The sequence below is a fragment of the Pholcus phalangioides genome, unplaced genomic scaffold (genome assembly GCF_987345545.1).
Source record: "Pholcus phalangioides strain wild (caught in Gottingen) unplaced genomic scaffold, Ppha-v1.0 ptg000009l_1, whole genome shotgun sequence".
Lineage (NCBI taxonomy): Eukaryota > Metazoa > Arthropoda > Arachnida > Araneae > Pholcidae > Pholcus > Pholcus phalangioides.
In genome coordinates, this window is record NW_028301602.1 from 17,880,622 (window position 1) to 17,894,384 (window position 13,763).

General features: G+C 40.3%; 1 protein-coding gene across 2 annotated transcripts; it reads left to right on the plus strand.

Annotated features, from left to right (window-relative positions):
- The first annotated feature begins 1,549 nt into the window (after nt 1-1,549).
- Nucleotides 1,550-13,763, plus strand: LOC149082164 (uncharacterized). Of its 2 annotated transcripts, XR_016193171.1 has the most exons (4): nt 1,557-1,893; nt 4,429-4,539; nt 13,390-13,537; nt 13,639-13,763. XR_016193171.1 is itself a non-coding variant. In XM_089235683.1 (3 exons), exons 1-3 carry the CDS (start codon nt 1,681-1,683, stop codon nt 13,477-13,479), a joined length of 414 nt encoding a protein of 137 aa, XP_089091809.1. In that variant the 5' UTR covers nt 1,550-1,680; the 3' UTR covers nt 13,480-13,601. The 2 variants fall into 2 exon arrangements, 1 of the variants encoding a protein (XP_089091809.1); XM_089235683.1 differs by lacking the exon at nt 13,639-13,763 and having other exon boundaries at nt 1,550-1,893; nt 13,390-13,601.

Below are 13,763 nucleotides of genomic sequence, written 5' to 3' on the forward strand. Positions count from 1 at the left end.
CCCCACAAATAGCTTCGAAATTCGTATCATCATCCATTCTAATGTTCTCTTGGAACTTGTCGACATAGTTAAGCGGACATGGAGATACGCATTCAGTTGCTCCACATTTTTGATTCTCGAAACAAAATTTGACGATAAGAAATATAAATTTATTTTTATTTTATTTATTTATTTATATATATAAAATATTTTTTGAAGAACGGAGCCCCACGGCAACCCATAATTTGATACAACTGAAACGCAGCTCTTTATTCCGAGTTAACGGGAAAAAACAGGGCACTTTTCTAGTTTAAAGAGCCTGGCCAACCATCGTTTTCATGCCTAGATGACCATTTCCGTGGCTGTACGGCCACGTTTGCACTAAATTGAAGAGCCGGGACGGCAACTTCAGTTCAGAGTCGAAAGTGCTGAGCTGGCAATTCAACACGCACATCATTAGCGCAAGTTTAATAGCGGCTACTGGTTTGCTACCGCAGCATCGGCAGCTTCAAATCACTTGGCGCACGATTTCATGCAGTCTCCACTCATCCTTATTGACATTCTGCCCCCATAACTAGTTTCAAAGTTCGTATCCTCATCCATTCTAATTCTCTGTCTTTGCTCCACCATTCCCCCCCCCCCCCCCCCTCCTTAGTTGCCAAGAAGCCCCTACTTCAGATCGATCTTCCTTTTGATACGTATCCCGGTCTTTCACTTGTGAAATTTTTCTCGTTTCTGGGTTGCGGGTATCCTTCGGTTTCGATCTCAATGTAAGATATTTCGTCTGACTCGCTTATTTTGCGGAACTAATTAATCGCGTTAAGTGAGGGACATCTGTATGCTGATTTTTTGTTTTAGCAACAAATATAATTTGATCATTTTTGCAGCACCGCGGTCATTTTCTGCACACGAGGGCTAATTACACCGGGACTTACAAATTTATTGCCGATCGGCAGCCTGTTTTGTCAGTAGTTTCTGTAATAAGGACGAACCGGGTATCGAACTCGCGAGTATTTTATCGACTTGGGCTACCGCGACCCCAACATATATAAAGGGATAACCTTATATTTGATGTATGAGCTGGATAGATATTAGGTCTAGGTTCATTAATCGCGGCATCAATCGCATTACAAATCCATCGCAATCTTTAAGATTTTGTCTTCTGTGATTAACACAAGACTCAATTTTTTTTCCTCGAAATAATTTAGATTTTGCAATTAAAAAACAATTAAATTACCGTAATCATCGGAAGACATGGTGGAGCCATCATTTGCCACGCAATAAAGGCTAGTGAAAGGGCGAAATATTTTATTGTCCAAATTTTAATGTAACGACTCGATTTTAGAGAATCTAGACAACAATAACATAAATAAAAATGGAGTATAGATGCCACTTTCGTTTTCACATGTAAAAACGCACAAAAATTACTAACTGTATCCGTAAAAGAAACTAGCGAACTAATATCTCGACAACCTACGTTATCAAGACAGAACCATAAAAAAAAAAATGAAATCGTCAAAATTTTGTTGGATAACGATATCAGATAGAAAACGGGAAAGAAAAGAACAATGTGTCTCATTCGTTTTATCGATTGAACGCGATTATTGACACTTGGGGAGTATGGATGAAAAATATTAATATAAAAGTAAAGTTATTAATTCAGTTTCAACGACGTTAACGAGATAAATACAGACTAAGACCATGTTTCTGGCGGTCGTTTTTGCGCTTTTCGCTTGCACGCTCGGGAAAGCTGCAACTGTAGACTTTTCGAAATTCGTCGACATCGACCCAAAGAATGCAAGTGTCGTCAACGCGGTCGGGGAAGCCGAGAGAAGTCTCTTGAACCATTTCAGATCACGGAATCACTTCCAAGTCGCAGAGGTCACAAAAGCTCAAGTTTATTTCGACATTCCGGTACGTTTACTTCATCTGTTCCTACAGCAGCCTCACCATTACATGCATATGAATGTTTTTTTAAAGCATTTGCTTTTAATGACATCTTTTATATAGAGGTATGCTTTTATTAATCCCAAATGTAAAAATTAAGATATTATAATACGTAGATACTCTACAACATCTAGTGCAGTGTTTCCCAATATGGGCAATATCGTCCCCCTGGTGGGCGATGGAATGGTGCAAGGGGGCGATAGAAGCTATGCGATCCTATTTAACATAGGATCCTATGGGTTCACATGAGTTGGGAGGCGATGAGAGAAAAAAATTTCTGAAGAAGGGGGTGATATATTATATGGAATGATAAGTTTAGGAAAAACTACGATCTAGTGCAAGGGTACTCAACCTTCGGAAGAGTGCGGGCCACTTCATTTGTTTGAAAATGTGCCACGGGCCACTTGAGTGATCTGTAAATATGCCGCGGGTCGCTTGAGCGATCTGGGAATAAGCCACGGGTGACTTAAGTCATGTGGAAGTGTGTTGTGGGCCACTTGAATGATCTGGAACTGTGCCACAGATAACTTGAGTGATGTGGAACTGCACCATGGACCGCTTAATTGCCCTGAAGCTGTTTCGCGGATCACTCAATGATCTGTAAATATGCCGCAGGTCACTTAAGTGATCTGTAAATGTGCCACTAGATTATTTTTTACAAAATTTGGTTTGTGGTGGCGGACCACATCAGATAACTGTGAGGGCCACATTTTGTTCGCGAGCCATGGGTTGGACATATATAATCTAGTACAGTGATTCTCAACCCTTTTTTAGCTTATGGCCCACTTTGAACCACATTTCCTTCTCGTGGCCCCCTCGTCTTACCTAGCCTCCCCCCGCTACCCTCATGAAGGAGCGAAACACTTTCTACTTACTGAATTTAGTTTAGTCCAAACTAAATTTATAACGAACAAAAATTTTATAGATAAGATCAATTAAGGGGGGGGGGGAGATTGGGCCGTATGGTCCCAAGTTGAGAAACACTGATCTAGTGGATTAGAAAAAAAATAGGGATAGGCTGTGCGTGTGTGTGTTATACACACGGACGCAAGTTTTCTCGTGAATACGTTCTTTGTGCATTGAATCACGTGACAGGTACTGGCATAATGAAACAGGTATCATCGTTTCTCATTTCTACGGGGAATAGAACCCAGTGCCGTCTTAATGCATGGGCCCACCCGGGCACTCAAACGAAGAGGGGCCTCACAAAAATGAGATGTGGTTGAAACTTTCGAAAATTTGTTTGGTAGGGCCTCAGAAAAATCAATCGGGCCCGGAGGCCCATGATACTCTTAAGATGGCCCACTTCCTTTCGCATGCCGGGCGAGCGCACTGAACCACTAAGCTACAGAATCAACAGACTTCTTTGTTCTTTTCTTGCACCTTATATGCAGTGAATGGGGCCATACATGGAGTCAGAGCTGGCTCAGCTAATAACTCACGTTTACTGCAGCTAGTGGCATAGCGCTTTCGCCCAGCATGCGAGAAGAAGTGGATTCGATTCCTCGTGTAGAGGCAGTTGAATTTTTTTCTTCCCCTGAATTCATCTACGCATTCTGTTAAAACCTTCGGATGAATAGCAGGGACTGACATCATCTTCAGAATCGGAACATGCCAGAACGTGTGTTCTGCGTGGTTATGTGGCTCTATGTTACTTATGTTGCCAGAGTTGTGCCTGTTTCGTGTTCTTGCTAGTGCCGCCATCTGGCTTACAGATTTTAAACTGAAGATGGTAAATGTTTGAATTCTTCATGTTACGTAAGTGTATTACGTTGAAGGTCTCTTTGCTGTCTACGGCGAGGCTTTTTCAAATGGGAGACCATTACGCGCCTCGAAGTTTGAAAATCGCAAAAAAGTAATTTCAGCCGACTACCACTATGCCACCAATGGGATTCGAACCCGGATTCTCACGATGAGAGAGACAGAGTCCAGCACGCGCGCGCGCGATGCCTACACAGCCGCCGAGCGACGAAGCAAAAAGACCTTAATTTCATTTTTATTAGGCAGAGTAATAGAGCTGCACCACAAAGGTATGGGTGACGGGGCTCCTGCTCGGGGCCCGGGACAAATTTCATTATTTTTGTTATTTTACACACTATAAATTCACTCTAAAGAGGCCCATCAAAGATCTCAGCCTAGGGGCTTGGATCTAAGATGTGGCGGCCATGGGGCTGTCGAATTAAAAGAAAGAAATAGATTCGTGGGTATTTAAGAAGGTTAACTAGCACAGTTAACTTACAGTTATCCCTGATTGCAATAGTTGAAATTCAGTACTACTATAAAGCAGGGCCGCAACTAGGGGGGAGCAGGCGGGTATCGAGCCCCAGGTGCTGGACCCGAGGGGGCGCGTATTTCATTCTGAAATCTCTCCTTCAACATTATAAGGGGGCGTCAAAATGTGAGTTTTCCCTCTGTGATCAAGCATCTAGTTGTGGCCCTGCTATAAAGTACTAATTTCTTTAGCCTATCCGTTAGTTATCGGTATTTTTCTATATTTTCCAGCATATGAATGGTGATGCTTACAAGCTGGACCTGAGACTTCGCAAGACCAAATGCAGCAAATGGGAAGTGCCCATTGAAGACGTGAATTGCTGTGGAGCTCAGAAAAATGAGGTAGTATGACACTTCCTTAATGTACACATTGGCGTACGCAGTCCGTCCCCCCCCCCGAGAAAATTCTGCGTACGCCTATGAATGTACACAATACATGCTCATGTCAGCCCGTTCTTCTTCGGATGGCTTCTACTTAATTTACTATGTAACCAGTTATTATGACCATGATTTATAGTGGTTAGCATTACTTGCGTAAAAGTTTATTCTATTTTAATAACTAAACAACCCCTGGCAAAATGAATGATGTATCTGAAGTTTACTATTTATTTGGATATTTTTCCTAATTGGAAGTATGCCTCTAGAATCAACGGTTCGCCAGTACTACGGGGCCAAGATACTTAAGACATCACCCTGTATATTTGCGACAATACTACGCGTCGGTTCTGGGTTCGAGGCCGACATTTTCTGTATCATTCTCTTTGGAATTTTGTACGCTACGCATTCATGTCAGATTTTCGTAATTCTGGTTGTATTTTGCTCTCATATATCACAAAATTTCCACAAAAATCGGAAAATTTTCAAATTTTTTTAATATATAGCCCCGTATTCTTTTGAATTTTAGAGATACAAACCTGAAATCAAACTGAGTAATTGTATAACACATACACCCCCCCCCATTTGAAACAACACTTGGTTTTCGCTGGAATTGGCTAATTAGTCTCTAAGATATGATCCTGCTTATGAACACGTGTCGAATCCTGAAAATCCAAAATCGTGGGTTCACTTTGCGCGCAGTTTACAACATCCGTCTACCACGAGAAAATGTCGGAGTAGTCTTGTCACAAACTTTAGTCCTTCCTCTTTAAAGAGACCAAGATGCCGGCGATATGTCTAGTTTTGGTTGAGTCATTGGAGTTTGAAATTAGTTCGACAAAAACAGTCGCTCATTCAGGAGCGATTGCCTCCCACACCCGGCATCGATTTTAAAGACGTTGAAAAAGTACGTGGCACAAACAATGGTATTGTGATGCAATAAATGCAGAGGCTTATACTGTAACGCAAATTTTATATTTCGTTTAAATGTTTTGATTTCGCACTCTGCTCTTGGGCGTCCCTGTACAGAGACGAACAAAAACTCGAAACAATAATGCGCATTCGCGCAAAAAATGGACACTGCTCGCTCAGAATTTTTTACGGCTAGCCGCTACTAATCAAATCTTACTGCCAACCATTTAAAGCTAGAGAGTGAATGAGTGTGATAGAACCTTTGCTCAGAAATTGAGGTTTGTGGAGTTCGATTTGTATCGATGGCTTTGAATTTTGGTGAATTGCAAGTATCTGGATGTTCCCAGGGAAGTTTTAAATGTAAGTGGACCATCGAACGCTACAGCTCCCTGGATTCGCAAGTTGGAAAATTTTACGAGAGTGAAGTGTTTCAGCTGGAAGAGAAAGGTATCGAATGGTATTTAGGAATATATCCCGGAGGAGAAAATGAAGTTAGCAAAGGATACGTCTCTTCCTTTATCTATATGAGTGACACAGAAGGAAGTGTAAAAATCAAATTTGGTCTTTCACTGCGAAATACCGATGGCGAGGTTTTGTTCAATGGAAATATGGATAACTGGGTCATTTTAACGACTACAGGATACGGTTACCCTAAAGCTATCAAACCCAGCGATTTAGTTCCTAAATTAGTCAACGATTCCTTGGTAGTTACTGTGGAAGCGATTTATTGCGTTACTTACGTCAAACGTGGTACTGGCATTTACCGCCGCGATGCGGAAATCACGTCGATGGTGAAGTTGGCCGAAGACTTGAAGAAGCTTTGGGTCAACAAGGAGAATCCAGATTGCCTCATCTCCGTCGCAGGAAAAGACATTCCCGCTCATGCAGCTGTCCTTAGTGCGCGATCCGAAGTGTTCTCGGCCATGTTCAAGCACGACACACTCGAGAAGGAAACTCGCTTCGTGGAAATCGCCGATTTCGAAACGGACACGATCGACTCGTTTATGGAATTTATTTACTCGGGGACTGTGGATGAGATGGATTTCGATCTCGCTCTGGAATTGTTACGAGCCAGTGACAAGTACGACGTGAGTGCCTTGAAATCGTACTGCACCAATTACCTCATGTCCCTCCTGAATGATGATAACGTTTGTCAAATCCTCGTGGGCGCTGACATTTATAACGCCGGGACCCTGCGCGAACATGCCCTTGAATACTTCTGCCAGAACATGTCGGTAGAGTTTTTCGAATCTCAACGTTCGGTTTTCGACACGCGATCAAGTTTACTTTGCGACATCGTGAAGGGATTGATCAGTGAATTAAAAAACTGATGCATGCATACCACAAATAATAACCTAGTGAAAATAATGTGTAAAAAATTATGCTTATATGTGTCATGCGTCATAAGTTGTGACTTAATGAAGAATTTCATGTTGATATCACTTCTTATAGTGAGATTCCATGTTGGTTTTGAAATAAATTTGATTTCATTAGTCGTAGCGATTGTGATTATTTTACTTGTAAGTGTGTTGATCAGAAGTATATTATCAAGGGGGGGGGGGGGCTTGGTGGGCTATAGGGCAGGGCGGATAATTTGAGGAATGGGTGTTAAAGAAAATTCGTAGAGAGGGAGAAGGGTAGCAAAATTTTTATAGGTCACAGGAGTTAAAACCATAAATCCGCCTCTGCCTAGAGAATGAGGGTGCTAGATCCGTGAGTGACTAAGAAAGTGTGCAAGCATGTGAGTAATGCGAAAAGTAACCTAGAGTGCGTGGAAGCATGTGAGCGATCAAAAAAGTGTGCAAGCATGTGGGTAAAAAGAGGAGTAACCTAGAGACAGAGAGTGTGTGAGCATTGGAGTAACTTTGAGAGCGAGCATCTATGTTAGTGACCGACCAAAAATTACCAAGAAACTGGAATAGCAGAAGGACGGCAAAATTTGTGTAGCCCACAGGTTGCAAAACCATAAATCCGGCTCTGGTGTTAATATTTTATTCCGTGACACACTATACTCAAATCCCAGCGATCTGGATAATTTGCGTCGTTTTTAAAGTGACACTGTTTACCTGGTTATTGTTTTTTAAGTAATTTGCCTAGGCCGCACAGTGGTCAATATAGCGAATTTAGGAGGGAAAAAATGTTTTCTCGAAAACGAATGAATAATTTTGAAAAATTCTTTTTGCTTCACATCAAAAATAGGCATCCACACAGGCCGAGAAGTATAATTGAATAATAATAACGTTTGGTAATTTTAAAACTACTTTGGCATGATTACTACGTTTTCTACATTTTTGCAATTCTTTCCATTTCAATGAAATAATTACTTATTTCTAATTAATCTTTCCATCTTTTACTGATGTTTCCTACTTTTCTGATTGACTGTCTCCAAAATAATAATGCATCACTCATATTTATTACGAATAATATTTAAAAAATAATAGTAATTCCAAAGTACATTCTAAACAAAATATTGCCGTGAAAACTGGGGGGAACACTTAATTGAAGTTTAATATGCAAAAAAAATCAAGATTTTCACTCAAAAAATAATAAATTATTCTTTTATAACACAAAACATTGAAAATAAACAGTGCAAATAAACAAAATCTATGATTTGGGGGCTTGATCACCGATTGAACATTTCAAATCGGAATGAAATTTTTCATAAGAAACAACCAAACTCCGCTGATTATTAAATACTTACAAATTTATACTCGCAATTCTAGAAACACTTAAAAATATATATTATTTCATTCTCGGAATTAATTTACGTTTATGTACAGTAATTTTGCATATAAATTAAAAATTTACCTAAAACGCACCCACCTTATGCGTAGTGTCAATCACTGTAAGACTCCGAGGATCAGCTTTTTTCTCCCTTTTCCGTCTCGCTAAATTTCAGCAAAGTCAAAACCTCTTTTGGCAATGCTCCCTTTTTTGAGGCAGTTTTTTGTGGGCAGTTCTCTTATAGAAGATACTAGATGATCTGATGATGTAAGAAGATAGTTCATCAAATCTTGATTAGTTGTTTGACGTGAAATTTTTCTTGATCTATATTCTCTGGCTTGCTTATAGTCCTTATGTCTGGCTTCTTGTGCTTCCTACGTCAACTGACCAACGGGAAGTAGCAAATGTTGTATAACATCTGCACCATGAACCAAAACTTTGTGAACAGTAACTGGCACGTAAAACCAACTGTAAAGTTGCACATAAAGCTTTGCAGTAGTGTTTGCAAACTCTCTAAATTTTTCGACATCTATTTCATGTTAGAGGCCGTACGTTGGCCGGGTGATGTAAGACTGGCTTGTGCTGCACAGCACAACTCGCTGGTTCTATGTTCTTCCAAGAGATTTTTTATTTTTGCCTTCTTGGTCCTCGGGCCACTATCTTCGAAATTCTTTTTGAGGTCTCCTCCGATCTTTCTGGACTATTTTGGATGGAATAGATACCTTCCCTTGTAACCATGCTGAATTTTTGTCGAGGAAACGTGTCAAGGTCTTGTTACTAGATCTCCACTTTTTTGATAAGAAACTGATGAAACATTTGATTTTCAAACGAAACTTACTACTCTTGACTTCCAGGCCATGTTCAAATTTTGACTTTTCATCAATATATTGGATTAACAGGTCTGCAGACTTTTTAAAAGGCAAGCTCAACCCACCATTAGCGCAAATAACGTCAAACAACTCTAGACGAGTCACACATAAGGCCATTTCAAAAATTTCTTACGTAAAAAGGGGCGGCTGGGGGCGGCTACGCATAATACAAAACGTTCACCAACAACATGTAGAACATCAGAAAAAAACATTTCACGATTGAACAGAGTTAAACTTTTTTTATAACTCACTTTTGTGCTCAAAACTACTCAAAAATAAGCCAAACTTCAAGGACGAATTACAAAAATTATTTCCTCTACTCGGAGCTTGGAAAATATCGAACCGAAAAGGACAAAGAACTAAAAATGAATAGCAAAAAGAATTTCATAGTTCCACTCAAATGCAACAGAATGACAACCTAAGGAAGTTAAGCTTTTCATCACATTTCGGCGAGAGCCCCATCTGAGTCAGTCATTACTCGTCTTTGACGTCCCGGAACCCCCCCCCCCCCCGATGTAAACAAATATCACGAAACAAATATCACCTCAAGATGCACCAGACATTTCTCTACACACCCATATGTTTTTTTTCTCCGAAGCAAAAACTTCATTTTTTATTTTTTTCCAGCTAATTTCTCGATTTGGACCACTGTGGGCCGGGCTGAATTTAGGTTTGATAGGGGTCTTCATGGCCCCCACAACCTGGAGCAGGACCCTAGGCTGGGATCTTTTGCGGGACCCCCGACCACACTTTCACGGGCCCCTTTATGATGAATTTATAAATTTTATAGATATTTTTTATTGATAATTTATAAAAATTGGTGAAAATCACCCCAAGGCTGGAGCCTTGTCAGCCCACCCCTTGTGGGGGCCTTAGGCTATTGAAGGTAATGGGATCCGTTATATGTCTAGCGTCTGTCAACGACAAATTTTCGCTTTTTTTGTGTCGAATAATGATATATACTGTATGCATATAGTAATTTATGAGAGAACTCCTGATACATATTTTAAACATTTGTAATGTGAGGTAATAAAATTCTAAACTTTCTACATATGTTAAAATTCGATCTTTTAGAATTTCTCCCAAAAGAGTAACAGTTTGAGATTTTTGAGGCCCCCTGCGGACCTCAGGGACCTAGTCTGTAGCCTGTCTAGTCTATTGCGAAATCCACAAATGGGTCTAGCCCACTCACCTGCGTTGAAATTCCAGTATTTGGTAACGGACACAGATGAGGATTCAAGGTTGTGCCGCCTGTGGACTATACAAATTTTGCCGCCTTTCTCACATTCTTGTCCAATTTTCTCACCACTCATTCCTCAAATTGATGTCCCTGCCTCTAAGAAGTTCATATGCTTTCACGTTCTGTACGACACTATTTTCGTCGCTCATTAGGTTACTTCCGTTATTCTCGCGCTTATTTACTTTTTTTGTGTGGTCGCTTACCTGGTTGCTCGCGCTCTATAGGTCTCTTTCATACGCACATAATCTCTAGCTTAGTCTTTTGGCCACTCTTTCACAGAGGGAGAGGAGCAGGCGGGTCTGGTGCATTGGGCGCTTGACTAGGAAAGGCGCCGAATTGACCTCTTTTATATATAACTGCTCCTTCTACATTACACTAAAATACTTGCTTGCCCCGGCTGACAAAGTATTTAGTTACGACCCTGCTCTTTCAATCACTCACGGACTTGACATCTCGGTCATTCTTTAGGCTTACCCACAACAAACATTACATTTAGGCTAACGTGCGTACACACTATCTAAATCACTCTAGTAATCGCGAACACGCTTTCGCACTCTCTAACTGTTTTCCACCTGCAGGGCCCGTGGATCCCTTGTTTCAACCTGTGGTGTCTGCGAATACTTTGTAAGGGGTCCGCGAGATCATTTTCATTTGCAACAATCGCATGAACGGTATATTTTGTGCTGCGAAATTTAATTTATTCAATTTCTTATAATATGCAAATTTTTAAAAATAATATATTTTTGGATTTTATGGGAGACGGGAGCGTCGAAATTGACCTTTTGACACTACAGGGTCATAGATGAAGATAGACCTTGAAGTCTGGGGGGGGGGGGTACGGTCATTATTGCTACGGACACGATGATGATGTCAATTCATATATACATTAGATCAGTCGACTCCATCTTTGACGCTGGGGGGGAGGGGGGCATGGGACAGAGCAACCCACATAGATTGGATTCCCCAAGCCTGACTTCTCACGGGCTCTTCCAACACCCACTAGAAAACTGAAAATTCTCTAGTAGGTGTTGACTCTTCTGTAGTGAGTTTATAGCATGAAAAAAACAAAAAATGATGATAATTATCTCGGGGCCCTGTCAGGCCCGCCCTTTTGTAGTCTCTCGAGATGTTAGTTAATTACTTATATATATTGCCATGGAATAATATGGTTAAATCTACTTCTTTCGCTGTGGTTCCCCCCCTCCGAAATAAATTTATGGAATCGGCCTTGTAAAAGAGGAAATTCATACCATAGGTTTTTTACCCGTGGGTGCGGTCCTACTGACTGCCAACTCCATGTTGGCATCTCTTATGGGATATTGTAGCTTTCTCCTCGTGGGAGCACGATGGGAATGTTTTCTGAGAAAGCGGAGTAGCATCAAAATTGCCGTTTTAAATTGGAATTGATCCGACAATTGAGGGTTTTCGCATCAAAAAGTTCAAGCGATGAGCTATTTGTTCTGATAACCTTCACTGAACATAACGGAAGGATTCTGCTTTTTTCCTCCATGAGAACAATACCAGAGCTTAATAACATAAAGCCAGGTCTAAACCCGCAACACTACGCGGAAAAACAAGTTTTTGGGCGTGGAATGCGATATCGGCCATTAATATCGCTAGCCACACCTCAAAACTGCTCTTTCCGCGGATCGAAGCTGTGGATTCGGCTTTGCACGTCCTCGGATCAAGAGGTGAGGAAAGAGGCGATAACGACTTCCAAGAGCTGGAAAAAATAGAAAGAATTTGTCTGTCCCGAAAAATTCAGAAGTGATTCTTCAAACCCGAGGCATCGCCGGACTCGAATCCCCCTAGGTGCCGTCATCTACACTTCGAGAGCAAATTTGTTGGTTATTTATTTTCTCTGGGACCTTATGAAAGACTGGTTTACAGCTATAGACGACCTGATAGGACTTCACTCATAGTGTGAAAAATAGATTTCAGGTGGCAGCACTTTAACAAGAATTACACAGAAACAAACTTCACATTAGGTTTCCAACACATGCACGCACATTCCAACATTTTTTCGGGGGCCCTGAGAAAAAAAAAAATGATCATTCTTTTTTTTTTCTTACCAGAGGTTGTGCTGGTGTGTGGGTATCATGCTGAACTCAGAGGTACTCAGTATCATGAGGATCCGAATTGGAACCCTGTTGGCAGCACAATGGTGGTTGGCTGAAGTTTGTTTTCCAACTTCAAGGCGCGAATACGAGATGATCACCCATTTGAAAAAAGTTTCTCCGCAGAGAACAGGCAGACTTTCAACGTATTTGCATTTCATGGATATTCAAGCATTTATCATCTTCACTTCGAAAAACTGAAGACAGGTGGCAGCACCAGCAAGAACACAAAACAGTCACAACTCCAACAACATACAGTCAATTCGCGATAAGTCGAACTCCAATAACTCGAACATATGTTCAAGTGAAAGTTTTCCCTCGGGGCCTAAAACTTTTTCCCAATACAAGTACGTCTCGTTTATTTCTAAATATTCTCATCTAATAACTTGTCTTTTTTCGAATTTCTTCATCTCCAGTAGTTTTGCTAACACAATATTCCTCTAAATATAGTGCTGCTACTTCAATAAATCTTTCTTTTCCTCAATTCTGAAATCGGAATATTGTTAAATCGAACCACCGATAGCTAGAAGTTTTTTGTTGGTTGCTACTTATCGTTGGTTATTGGACTTATCGAGATTTGACTGTAAATATGTTAGGGCTACGCATATATATACACACACACAATGTTTTCCGGCATGTATGGTGTCGTGGAAGTATCTTACTTTAAGAAAAGGTCACTTGAATTCACTGTGGTCAGGTGAAATTCACTTCTTTAACCATACATGCACCTTGTAAACATTCTTCTGAGAAATTTCTAATTGTTACATGCAGGAATGTGTTGTGTGCATGCGTGGTCCTAAAATATTTATGTTGTCAGAGTTTGCTTGTTTCGTGCAACTTTCAAACTTGAAACAAGCATAACTCTGTCAATATATTGAAACTAATAATATATGGTGAATAAATGTGCATTTTTAAATTGTACATATTTCATGAGATGTTATTGGTCTTATTACAGAAATTTCGTGACTGTCACCTCATCATGGTAATGAGGAAAAAAGGGCCTAACAGCTTTTATAGTTCTGCGAAACAATGTCCCAGTGACTGAGAACGACGTGAAATTGGTGATGGCGTTTTTACTAACTATCATATAAATGATTAGGAAGGTATTAATGTTTTTTAAAGTATGGTTTTTCAATATTTTGGCAAAATCAATGAGTTTATATCACAGTTCATTGCGCATGATTTTTTCTTTTATTCCTTTCAGAAATGAATATTTGAAATGTTCAACTCATGTAGGAATTTTGTTACAGGAAGGTTGAGGTTTTGATTTGATACCAACGATAGTGATAACAATATACTCAGCCTGTTTTTTTTTTTATCTTTGTGCGG